General features: G+C 41.3%; 1 protein-coding gene across 1 annotated transcript in view; it reads left to right on the top strand.

The window, feature by feature from the left end:
- The window catches only part of LOC132984747 (exostosin-1), a 191,348-nt gene extending 188,936 nt beyond the window's left edge, over positions 1-2,412 (top strand). Inside the window, exon 13 of the mRNA XM_061051682.1 lies at positions 1,517-2,412. Coding sequence (XP_060907665.1) covers positions 1,517-1,702 — 186 coding nt within the window. The 3' untranslated portion in view covers positions 1,703-2,412. The remainder of the gene's footprint in view (positions 1-1,516) is intronic.
- Positions 2,413-13,691: the final 11,279 nt, after the last annotated feature.

Raw genomic sequence — 13,691 nt, 5'->3', positions numbered from 1 at the left:
GGAGAGTGAGTTAGTTTGGACCAACACACTAACTGACCAACAGAGCAAGTTATTCCACCCGGCAAGATGGAGGAGACCAAGTGTCAAAGCAGGCTGTACTTCCTAACAACACGGGAAAGACACTTAGTTGTGTTTTTGTCAGTTTGACTTGCTGTGCCGCTGTTTTTGCGGAGTTGTCAACAACTCCTGGAGGGATTCCCGCGGAGTGAACCAGCTGCTCAGGTCGACCGGCTCTTGTCAGTATGATGGACCTGGATTGTCTGGAGGAGTAGGTGGTGGAAACAAATAGCAGGAAATACAGTACGAGCAACACCTCCTGCCATGTAATGACAAGCTGTCCACGATAAGGAGCTGCTTCACCAGCATGGATGCGCTCCCACGACCCTGAACCGTCAGCCTGCAGACATGTGGGACATCGTTTGGCTGTATTAGGCTCGCCTACAGGAGGGCCATCATCAGTGCACAAGACGCTGTGTAAATGAGTCAGAAGAAGGACTGTGACAGAAAATCACACCAGCCCTAACAATTGGCAGTTATACCACATGCAACATATTATCACGCGCTGTGCCGAGTTTAATCTATAATTACCGCGGGAACTCCTTTGTCTTTGCACTCCAGCTGTCCTGCTCCGTCCTGCGCTCTGAGAACGCAGCCTGTTGGTGCTGACGGACGAAGGACCCTGAGCCATAACGGCGCACACGCCCAGTGCACCAAATCTGGTGGAAGTTAAAGAGTACATGTTATAACCCTTCTCCACCTTTTCAAACAGTCCCCCTGTGGTCTAAATGAAACATCTGTGCTGTGCTTTGGTCAGAATATAACATGAATCAAGCACCAGAGGAGGTTTGTGACCCTGTATAAACCAGCTCTCTCAGAACGCTCCGTTTTGGTGTGTGTGTCTCTTTAAATGCAATGAGCCCCCCCCCCCCCCCCCCCCGAGTTTTCCTGGTAGACATCACTCCTTCACTAGCGAGAAAAATAATGGCGGACCTGTGCAAAAGTTTTGTTCTAGTCCTAGGGTGGAGATATTAGGAGAGGGAAGGGTTTGGTTTTTAAAAAAATTTGAAACAGAGCATTTTTCTCTGTGTTGTAAGACTTACGCAGACCACAAACAAAGGACTGGATGGGTTTATTTCACATTTTGTGGGTCAGTAGACACTCAGGTTACCCAAATATATGTTCAAAAACACTGTCAAAGTGGATTTTTCATAATATGTCCCCTTTAATTTGTCGCTGCTACAACAAGCTTTTTAAAACAAACCATTTAAGATGTGGATATCTTTGCTGATTCACGTTCTTGAACAAGGCATTTACAATGTTTTTATGTAGAATTCAGTTGCTCATTTTTGACTGGAGTTTTTCTTCTACTGCACCACTTTCTAATTTACTGTAAATTTACTTCTAAGAGCTATGTTGATATATTCCTTAGACCTTCAAATTAATTTATTCTCTCCCCCTCTCTCTCTCTCTCTCCTGTCTATCTCTGTCCCCCCCCCCCAAAAAAAAAACAAACAAGGGATCCAAGTCGTCTCGGTGGGCCGACCCTGACCACTTTGCCCAGCGACAGACCTGCATGAACGCCTTCAGCCACTGGCTGGGTTTCATGCCTCTGGTGCACTCCCAGATGAGGCTGGACCCTGTGCTGTTCAGGGACCAGGTTTCCATCCTGAGGAAGAAATACAGGGACATCGAGAGGCTGTGAATGCACAAGGAAACACACCGAATCACCGGCAGAGAGTATGAGTTTGTGTTTCCTTCCTCGGAAAGGCCGTGACAAGAATACACACGGGTGAATGTGAACATTTGTGAGGCTATAAAGGAAAAGAAACACATGCACCGGGCATAAAAGTGATGAAACACTGATGACTTTTAACTGCAGATTACTGCAACAAGAAAAAAAAGATCCTGTATGTAACTGCAGAATGACAGAACAGGAAGTGACGGTGCATCAGACAATACAAATAAATCAAAGCATGGACAAATGTGCTAAAAGAGCTGGACACATTAAGACATTCTTGACAACAACAAACTGCGTGTTTGCATGGTTTGAACTCTGCAAGGACCTGCACAAGAATAAAAAAAATCCCAGATCTATCTATATTGATGAAGTTGAGGGTCGGACATAGAGAAGTATACAGTATACGTTTAAAGGCTGCAGAGATTTATGGATTACAGGCTGTATTTACGTGTCAAACGACGCACTCCTTGAGGTGATGGATGTACAATTTAGACACATTGTGGACAAACTTTAGATTCTGGGTCAGTGCCACATAAACGCTGCTACCACAAAAAGACCTGAAGACGATGGCGACACGCCTCTTGTACACTACTGTAGATTTTCAGCAGCAGTTCCTGTCTGTATGAAGAAAATGATGAAAAAATAAATAAAGAGATGTTATGTTACGAGACAAGCCGTCAGATCTCAACCATATTTCTTGCTTCCTACCTCACAGTCTCTGCGTGTCTATTATTCATTTTTACTTAATCTTACAGACTTTCCCTACAGGTTTTTAAATCCTTAACTTTCCAAGAGATGTTTTGCATTTTTTAAATGATTTGTTTTTCGTATGTGCACTTTGATTGGAGGCGGGCTTTATGACCTATATTGCAGCCAGCCAGTAGGGGGATTGCCAAATATGCTGACTTCACTTCTGGGAGATGTCACATCGTCCATCTTTTTATACAGTTTATGGATTTAACCTGCTGTTCACCAATGTTTTAGACCAAAATACAACCAGTGGGAGTCAATAGCCTGGAGACAAGGTCATGATCCCTCACTGGCTTCCCACCAAGAACACTGCCACCGACACACACAGCCAACGCCGACGTCTCGCCAGTCGTAGGTGAGTTTTTCTTTATTTTTTAATAACTTTTTGCTATGCAAGATGCTTACTTAAACTCTCTACCAACTTCTCGCTTTCAATCATTGCCCTTGGTGCGAGTGTAAAGTGAACACCAGGCTTGTGAGGGAAGTTGTGGGTTAAGGATGTTTTGAGTAATATGATATATTTTGTGTTGTTGTTCTGACTTTCAACCTAAAAGTCTTGAAATGTGCTAAACTATGCGTTCAAGCAGTGAGAAACAGCCAGTACCAAAACAGTCGTCTTTCAGACTTGTTAATCTACTCCTTTCCAGTTTTAGCTCAAACCTTGAGACAAACGTTGTTTCAATCTTAGTGAGACATTCAACAAGAAGAAAAACAATCCTTAACTTCAGTTCATTTTCACTCTTCATTTGAAATTTCAAACCATGTTGCAGTGCTCATCAGCACAGTCTCCTTAGTTGCCATGGAAATGTTAACAAACAAAAAAAGATTGGTGCTGATGTTGAGGTGAGCTTTCAATATTGATCTCGATGTTTCAAATGTATTTTTTACAAAGCAATCACAACCCAAGGAGCATCAGACTGCAGTAAGATTCTCCAGCACATCACCGAGGTCATAAAAAAAAACATGAAAGTAGACTACATTTTAAAAAGTTAGAAGCTGCATCCAAGGCAAATGAATACAAGTTTTAGGATTCCATACATTTTGGAAGTACTCAGGAGTTTATTTCATAAACGCTGTAAGATATACAGTATTTATATATAAATGTATATGGAGACTTCAGCTCTTTGATATCAATGTGTGGGGGGTTTTCCCCATGGCCATAAAGGAGCCAGTCAACCATCTCTCCATGAAGCTCCCTCATCATGCCTGCCACTCTTCATCTAGCTTTCATTGATTTTCTTCGCCCCTCACCTTTCTTCTCCTCCCTCCTCTCACAAACAATAATTATAATCATATCACATGATCTTACTCTCTAGGTCTCCCCACACACCAGTCCTCCATCTGACCCCTTCATTTCTCTTCAGGGGTCCTCCCTCGTTCCCTCTCTCATAACCAATAACCAGGAACTCTTTATCATCTAAACGTCATCCCTCTTTGAAATAACGTGACTCTCTGGACTACGATCTCCTGAGACCTCAGCCATGTTTAGTCCTCATCTTTATATAATGTAAATGATGACATCACAACTACATTTATGTTCATAATTAAATGAAAAATGTGCTGTACCATGTTTAATTGTCCTTATAAGCTAGCCTGCTACATATTTTGGAAGCATTGGCATGTACAGTAACCTTAAATAAATGCATTCCCTGTATATTGCAACAGGTTTTAACACCTCTATAGTACTCTATAAGGACCTCAGTGTTTCTATTTTAGCAACCTTACAGTTCTACAATTTTACTCACATAGTAAACACTACATTTAGTTATTTCATCAACGCCTTTGTGCGATGTTACAGTGCTGAAATTCCTGGGTAGCCAAGGACGCTTATTCTAGCATTACCAATTAATATGGCTTCTAGAAAAAAAGGAGAAAGACTGGTTTCTCAATGTGGTCAAAGTAGACAAAAGTGCAAGGTGCTCTTGAAAATCAGGGAAAACTCTTATACACACAAAAAGAGGTTGATATGTGCACCTGCCAACTATTGGCTGTAGTTGACATCGACAGTAGGTTTGCCCCCCCTTGCAACCCCGAATGGGAAAAAGCGGTATCCCATAATTAGATGGTTGAAATTAAGTCTGACAAGCAAGGGAAAACCTCTCATTAACTCCCTGTTGTAACAGGTCTCATTGACTGGTTGGTTTTTGAATACCACTCGCATATTGCCGAGATACATTATTACAGCTAGCACTGGATATATCAGTTAAATATATCACTGCATGAGACCAAAATGGACCATTTCCCATAAAACGTGAACTATTTTCCAAGCACAACCATTCACTCTTTTCCCACTGTGAACCCTCTTTTTATCCACAGTCTGGCAAACCACCAGAGCCAACAGATGATTTAGTGTGAGCTACATTGGCTTTCATTTCAGTTTGCTGTAGGGAATTCTCCTTTTGCTCTTATGATGCATTATTATGGTCCCTGCAGCCTGTGAAGCATTGTGTGTGTGTGTGTGAGAGAGAGAGAGAGGGGGTTCATTATGTTCATATTATCATATAACAATGCTGTTTAAGAGTTAAAAGTACCAATGAGACCACCAGCAGATTCACCACCTCCTGCAGCTCGTAGCTGTTAAAAAGCAAGTCTCTGATGAATATTAACTAGGTCTGTGTGCATAAAGTATCATTAAATAGTTAGTCTGTTGTTTTGCCTGTTTGATGACTGGCCTTGGGTGGCGGTCGAGGCAGTAAAATTAATTTAAAACTGAATAAAGACATGAATATTCTGGCGTAGGGTGGTCTTTAGTGTTCTTTCTGTGGCTTTACATGGAAGATTTGTTGGAAACACAAGGAAAAAGTTGGCTTCTTTTAGGTTGTTAGTGGCCTCAGGCTCATCTCTGTGTTTCCAACTTTTAGGGCCATTTGCTTCTGGACTACCGTCTTGACATTTTGGGGCCTAGATTTTAGAATTTAAGTTGGTGCCATTTTTGGGGGGGACTCAGAATAAACCCTATTAGGATAAAAAGGTGCATACAGTGTCACTCTTCTATTGACATATTGCCATTTTCAGGGACTTGTCCATCACAAGGTAGCCACGCCCTATTCTCTATTTTACTCTGAATGCCATTTAATTTAGCAATGTACTCAGCAAGGCCTCCCAGTCAAATCATCTCGCAATTTAAGGGTCAAATCTTGTACAAAATTTGAAGTTTGAACTTCCCTGCCAACCTTTGCTTCTGCCTCTGCAAGCCGCTTTGCATCCCACCTTTAACTTCATCTCCCTTTTCATGCTCTATTTGTCTTATCAATGTCATTCTTGGTTGTCATTGAGGCCTGCTTTGTCCTGAACTACTCCTTGCTGCTGCTCTCCCTGCCTTAGGCTGTCCACATTTGCAAAAATGGAGAGGTCCCAGAACAGAGCCATGCTGCCTAATATAACTTACTGCAATGGAAACTAAAGGCCTCTGCGACACATTTTAAGGTTAGAAAATCTAATTGGGGGATTTACTTATCAACCACTGTACCATAGAACCTACTTTAGCAAGCAGGGGAATTGCCCCCAGTTGGTTATCCACGTCACAGGTAGGTTCAAACCTCAAACCGGAGAGGGGGCTGTGTGGAGTTTTTTATGTAGTACCACAGCTCAGGTGGGTTCTCTTTGGGTTCTCCAGCTTCCTCCCACAATCTAAGACATGCTTCTTAGGGTAATCTGTGACTCTAAATTTCCCTATGACAGCCAGGTATCGACTTTTGCTCACAACAACCCTGAACATGATGAGCCACATTTGATTATTTGTTTTGAACACTCTTATTTATACAGTTTTATAAAATGGAATCCACCAAAAACAGTTGGTTTTAGTATCAAGAACCAATCCCTAATGCATGAAATTGATTATAGGCTATGGTTATAATACTACAAAGACACATGAAGTCTAAATTAACAGAGTGTAAATCTGAATTTCCCTCAGGGAATTAATAAAGTACATATTATGTTATCAAAGTTGGACATTTTTTCATGCTTATAGGTGTAAGTTAATGGTGTTTCTGTTTGGTGTGCAGTGAGTTTGGAGTTTGTCTGGAGTCCCTCTCCCTGCAGGTTAGCTCTTATTTTGCATTTGTGTGTTTGGTGGTAATGAGCCAATAAAGGTGCACAAGTCAAGAACCAAAAAGCTGTGACTCCTGCATATTCAGTCATGTATTTATTCCTCTTTTGTCAGCCTCTGCTCCATCTGAATACGATGTGAGTCAGTGAAGCACAGAGAAAAGGCCTCCTGTCTGTAAAGAGCTGTCAACAGGGAGTCCAGACTGTTAGAATATCTTACAGACTGCTTCTCTGCTGCAGACGCCGGCTTTTATCTTTTCAGGGCCGAACACACAAAGGCCTCCCCTGAGCAGGAGCATGTAAAAGAGCCTCGTCTCCACTGTGATCAATACAGGTCAGTGTTAGTCAGTGGATGTGATCATCCATGAGTTCCCTCAGGAGGAAAGTAGACCGCTTCATTTCTCCCTGTTAGTACTTATTGGACAGTAAACATGGATCTCTGTTCCTGGTGATGTCAGAGGAAGCCAGGCGGCACAAAAATCTAAGAAACACTAATCCTCACAAGGGAAGAGTAAACGGCACGGCGGGATTTTAAGTGACTTGAAACAGTTACATTTGAATAGCCCGAGGGACCCATGAAGTCGTATCTGAAAACATGACCAAAAGTGTTGAGTATAACATGAAACAGAGAAGACCCAGGAACTTTTACAAGTAGTGCAAAAATAATGTATCATTAAACATGTGTCACTGAATTGACAACAATAAACAGACATAGTTGCATTGATTTTATTGGTGGAATATTTGCTTCTGTTTCAGCCAGCAAAAAAAGTCACCGGCAGAAATGTCGTAAACGTTGCAATGTACAGTAACAAGAATAACAAAGAACCTTATTGATTACATCTGGTAATAGCCTGCACTCCTTGAGAAAGTCCATTAGAAATTGCATTCAGATGTGATGGGCATTCACACTTTGCACTCATTTATTTTAGGAAGGGAACAATTTCAGTGCAGGCTCAGGTGTGCAGGATTTGCTTATTGTCCTTGATGAAGACCAGGAGGGGAAAGTTAAAGTATACCGTCGGTTTCCAGTGTTCTGTGCAGACTCCAGACTCATTGTCTCACTATCAGGAACAAGATTGATTACTTCTACTGTATATACTGATTTGTAATGCCTGTCAGGTTTTAGACAAGGCGATCCACAACATGCTGCTGAAACAACCTTTTATATATTTTCTACGGCAACAATTTACAATGAACGTCGCATTTGAAGAAATCAAATTGAGTCGCCTGAAATTTGTATTCGTTGATCAATAAAAAATATATTGTATATTAAAATATATTCAACACAGTCTACTGTGGGCCAAAGCCAATGCCAAAACCTGAAACTTGCAGAGTCTCTTAATGTCTGTCATCCATCGTGCCAAAATGTCACCCGGGCCTGCCTTCAATATTATAAACATAAAAATCCTAAATGTGGTCTAAGATTAATGTGAACTTGCTACACAGTAGAGTCGAAGTGGGGTCAGGACCCAAAAAAAGGTTTGGAAACTACTGGTAAAAGATAAGATCAGCAAAGAGTTAAAACAGACTGTTTTGTCCACAGGGGGCGCCAAAGTCGACATAAATGGAAAGTTCCTCGCAGGAGCTTTCATTTTTTTAAGGTAATAAATTTGGTAATGTTTTTGCTTTCTATCTTTTACATTTTAAAGGCACAGTATTTAAATTCCTCCACCAGGGGGAGAATCATGGGAGTGATTCTCTCGGCAAATCCCCACTCCCTGCCCCCCCTCGCCTGATTAAAAACAAATTCAGAATGGGCGAAACCGACTTGAGGAAGAGCGTATGTTTACTGATGATGTATTCAACTTTTATTTACATGACATTTTTTATCAAAGCAGCACAACAGTATGGCAGCTTTCAGTAGCAATTCCCGCTTCCTTATGCAGATATTTTAGTGTAAAAATTCTTAATATTGAAAGTAACAAGTTTGCAAACAGACTAAACCAACAATGTGTGACCTTAAGATATGAAGTAGAATAAAAGGAGAAAAATAACGTGTGGCCCGGGTTACTCCATCATATACAGATGTTAGCAGTACAGAGGGAGACAGAAAACCGCAACGTTCCTACATCAATCTCCTTTTTCCATCAGTCCGTTTGACTCAATCAGTCCTGACAGGCGCTCTCTCCTTCCTTTCATCTCTCACTCTCTCCCCCTCTTTATGTTTCTGTAAGCCGTCAGCATCCATCTCATTCGCCACGGCTCTATTATGCAGCGCTGCCTCAATAAAATAAAGAAAAAAACCTGATGAATAAATCATAACCAATCCCAATCTCTCTGATTCATAGAATAATTATTCAGTTTTTCGTTAGGGAGCACTCATTGATTTGCCGTGACCCCTGAGAGTTTCCGAGGTTGTGGAATTGGAAATTGATCGAGCAATGACGGAGAGAGGAACGAACTCGCCAAATATCCAAATATTCAAATCTCGCCCCCTCTCTATTTCTCTTTCGCTCTCGCTCCTCAAATATCCGTGACCAAATGGACTTATAATTGGAAGTCAGGAGGCCCAGAAATACTCCTCACCTTCTTTCCGAGTGGTCTGGATATTAGTTCTGGTGAGTTACAGGGTTGATATGAGCACATGGGGAGACGATGAGGGAAAGAGAGAGTCATTAGGAGGAGCCTGTTGCTGCTGTTTGCAGGGGACGTTCCCGTTCTGTGTTTTTTCTTTTTTTTTTTTCTTATTTAACTTTCACTTTTCCACACACACATTCATTCGTCCAGCTTTTCCTCTCCTCCAACAATGTTTCTCATTATAGCCTGTCTCCTCACATTTGTCATATTGGGCAGTCACCCGTGATGATTTCATAGGGTGTTGGGGCATATGTGGTGTGTGCGCTTCGCGGTTTAGCACACATTCAGACACACAAACACTGCCAGGGAGTGAGAAAGTCCCATTTCCTTTAGTGTCCTTATTCCTTCCTGGTGGGTGTTGAGCGTCCCCCATTGTCTGGAGTGAATAGGACATGTGTCTGGATCTATGAATCCTATTATGAAGGCAATGAAAAGAGGGGAAAGAGGGGGGAAAGAAAAAATGGATTTTAAATGGATTGACAGGAGATGGACGGACACACACCATCAATACAACACACATTCATCATACCTTTACATGTCCCTGCATTCCTCTAAAAATAAGTCCAAATATTTACTTAGCTCTCTGAAACTGCCATAAGGGATTTATTAAATATTTTGCATTATTGCAGAGAGAGTAAGCCCTGTTTCCACCAAGGGGTCCGGTTTGGTTCAGTACAGTTTGGTCCGGTTTGGTTCAGTATAGTTTGTCCCGGTTTGGTTCAATACAGTTTGGCCCGGTTTGGTTCAGTACAGGTTGGTCCAGTTTGGTTCAGTACAGTTTGGTCCAGTTTTGTTCAGTACAGTTTGGTCCGCTTTGGTTCAGTACTGTTTGGTCCAATTTGGTTCAGTACAGTTTGGTCCAGTTTGGTTCAGTACAGTTTGGTCCGGTTTGGTTCAGTATAGTTTGGTCCAGTTTGGTTCATCACTGTTTGGTCTGGTTTGGTTCAGTACAGTTTGGTCCGGTTTGGTTCAGTATAGTTTGTCCCGGTTTGGTTCAGTACTGTTTGGTCCAGTTTGGTTCAGTACAGTTTAGTCCAGTTTGGTTCAGTACAGTTTGTCCCGGTTTGGTTCAGTACAGTTTGGTCCGCTTTGGTTCAGTACTGTTTGTCCCGGTTTGGTTCAGTACTGTTTGGTCCGCAGTTTGGTCCGCTTTGATTCAGTACTGTTTGGTCCGCAGTTTGGTCCGGTTTGGTTCAGTACAGTTTGGTCCGGTTTGGTTCAGTACAGTTTGGTATGGTTTGGTTCAGTACAGTTTGGTCCAGTTTGGTTCAGTACAGTTTGGTATGGTTTGGTTCAGTACAGTTTGGTCCAGTTTGGTTCAGTACAGTTTGGTCCGCTTTGGTTCAGTACAGTTTGGTCCGCTTTGGTTCAGTACAGTTTGGTCCGCTTTGGTTCAGTACAGTTTGGTCCAGTCTGGCTCAGTACAGTTTGGTCCAGTTTGGTTCAGTACAGTTTGGTATGGTTTGGTTCAGTACAGTTTGGTCCAGTTTGGTTCAGTACAGTTTGGTCCGCTTTGGTTCAGTACAGTTTGGTCCGCTTTGGTTCAGTACAGTTTGGTCCGCTTTGGTTCAGTACAGTTTGGTCCAGTCTGGCTCAGTACAGTTTGGTCCAGTTTGGTTCATCACTGTTTGGTCTGGTTTGGTTCAGTACAGTTTGGTCCGGTTTGGTTCAGTACAGTTTGGTCCAGTTTGGTCCCAGCTCTGTCTAAAGTCTACTTTGTGTCTTTAGCTCGTCAGACTTCAGTGACGTTTTTTTGAAAGTTTGGCAATCTGGAAACATTTTAATAAATTTCCCGAGAAAATATTTCACTTTCTTTAATCAGCACAACAAAATGTTAACATGAACTTTACCTAACTGTCACTAAGTGTTTTCTTTTCCTTAACCTAAAAAAAAAAGTGTACTTTAGAGTGGGGTGTGTAAAACATTTATTTCGGAAATTTCCACTCAGGAAAACCACATTTGGCCAGAGTGTCTTTTCCATCAGAACATCACATCGGTGGAATTGAATACCACAATCATGAAGGGAGTCAACATCCTATCATTCATTGAAAAATGGCTTGTCAAGAACCAACAATATGAACACTGATGCTGTACCTACCCATGGTAACTTTAACTGTATCAAGTCCTGTGTTGGAGATTGTTTGTTCTCGTTACCCAAATAGTATTGTTAGTATCTGTATTTTTTTTTCTATACTGATGAACGTATGTTAATAGTTTGTATTTAATTCTATGATGCTAAAGAGACTGCAGATGAAAATTTGTCTTTCAGCTAACTCGGGTATATTTAGTTTCACATTCCTAGATTGTCAGATCAGGGTATAAATTGAGCATTCAGAAACCCTTTATATGACTAACTTCGAGGAGAATGACGTCTGAGAATCAGTCTGATGGACAGTTAAAGCAGGAGTGATGGACGTATTCTCAAAAGACATTGTCTTGCCAAAATCGTAATATTTAGCATTGGTGTTATTTGAAAACCCTGCTGTACTCTCGTGTCAGTGAAGTACTTTGAACTGAAATTGAATTATAAGAGAATGCGGGGCTGGAAAGGTCCCGGCAGTACAAAATGATGATGTATAGAAGGGAATTTTCCCTCCGAGAGATGTCGTCTGCCATTTCTGCACCGCTTCATCTCTGAAGGCTGAGAGAAATGTGAAGCATGAGACCACGTTAGATTTTCTGTGGATCTGTGACCGCTGACACAAGAGGTGCAGTGCAACTATGACATCAAGCGGAGCTCATTCTTTCAGTCAGGAGTCAAGCATGGTCGCGTTTGGCTCTAAGCTTTAAACTATCAGCTGTAAGTACGTTTAAAAACAGAATCACAAAGGTGTGTCTAATATCTGTCACTTGACCACAGAGTCCTGCAGCAAAACTGAAAGTAGCAAGGTTTTAAAAGATTCTTCATTGTAAGTATAGACCTCTAATATATGACAAGTTAGGAGTTTGAATTGCTGTGAAACAAATGATATGCAGACTATTCAAACATGACCATAGAATGTGAAATGAGGTACATCGTTTAGATTGCAAATTTGGATTTAAGACTGTCATTTATGACACAGATCGTTTTCTTTGAACAAAAACAGAAAACAGATTTAATAGCAACACATGTTTCAGCTTCATTATAAATGACAAAACCCACAAAAGATTAAAAAAAACATTCTGTTGGTCTTATATCTGCAAAGTTATGTCTGCATTGAGCAGCAAATCAATATATTTTTTAAATAATTTAATCAAACGTTGCATTAGATGTCTATGTTTGATCATCCCTGGTTGGATGAGAAATATAAACATATTCCAGAAACCCTTGTTCCTTAAGTTTAATGATACTCTGCTGATGTCCGACAAACATCTCAGTTGTCTTTTTGTCTGGTTGAAATGAGACCTCTCAGTGTCTTGCATTGGTCACACACTAACACAAACAAACACACACAAATGGACGTGTGCACTGAGTTCCCAGGGGGCAAAGTGTCAGGAAATGAGATCTGGATCAGGCAGGGAGGAAGTTGAAATCTAAAATAAGAAAAAACAAATCAACACCACTGAAACAATCTGGCCTGTGTGTGTGTGTGTGTGTGTGTGTGTGTGTGTGTGTGTGTGTGTGTGTGTGTGTGTGTGTGTGTGTGTGTGTGTGTGTGTGTGTGTGTGTGTGCGTGTGCGTGTAACAAGTGTAAATGAATTACTCAGCACACTTTGTAATTGCTTCCTAGCTCTGCTACTTTTGTCATGACCGGCAGAGTGAGAGGGGAAAAAAAAAAGAAAAAAAAGACATGAACCAAAAACAACATTCCTGTGCAAATGAATTCAGGTCACAAACCTGAAAATGTAGTGTCATTAATATTTTGAATTCTCTTGTTCACAGCTTTAGAGTAATTAACCTTTTTCACAGGGTTAGAGAAGCGTGAATTACATTTAGCTTCCCTTTCTTCTGCACTTCACATAACTAGTTAAGGTATTGATGCTGAGTTCATCTTTATCACTAATATATCATAAAGCAGAGACGTGTGCAAGAATCTAGCTAAAAAAGGACACAGTTTCTGTGTCTGCATTCGTCCACTGTTGCCATAAATTCTACCTCTGAATTTAGGACCTAACAGGTAGCAGACAGGGTTAGCTTCCCTTTGTTGCTAACCCCTGATTTTTTTGCTACTGCTGCTATATGATTAAATTTAAAACCTGTTAAAAAAATATTTATCTGACAAAGCATCTTCATGTTGATGGTAGCCTGTATTTCATTTCATGTTCTTAATATATTCTCGTTGCTGTGTTATTTTTTTGAGGGGGTGAGGGTGGGCTAGTAATCCTTTTCAGCACTATGGCTGTTGTAAAGCCGAGTAATTTCCTTGCTAAGTCCCTCCCTAGTGCTCTCTTCTCCTTCCTTTTCTTTTTATTTAAAGATTTATTTTGGGGGCTTTTTGCCTTTATTTGACAATGGATAGAGCAGGAAACCAAATGGGAGAGTGAGGAATGACATGCAGGGAAAAGGAGCCACGGGTCAGGCTCAAACCGGGGGCCGCCTGCTTGGAGGACTAAAGCCTCAGACGTTGCGCGCTACCTAACCATTAGGCTATCTGTGACC

Source organism: Labrus mixtus, chromosome 12 (assembly GCF_963584025.1).
Source record: "Labrus mixtus chromosome 12, fLabMix1.1, whole genome shotgun sequence".
Taxonomy (NCBI): domain Eukaryota; kingdom Metazoa; phylum Chordata; class Actinopteri; order Labriformes; family Labridae; genus Labrus; species Labrus mixtus.
The sequence above is the reverse complement of the archived record's forward strand: the minus strand, read 5'-3'. Positions and strand labels throughout refer to the sequence as shown.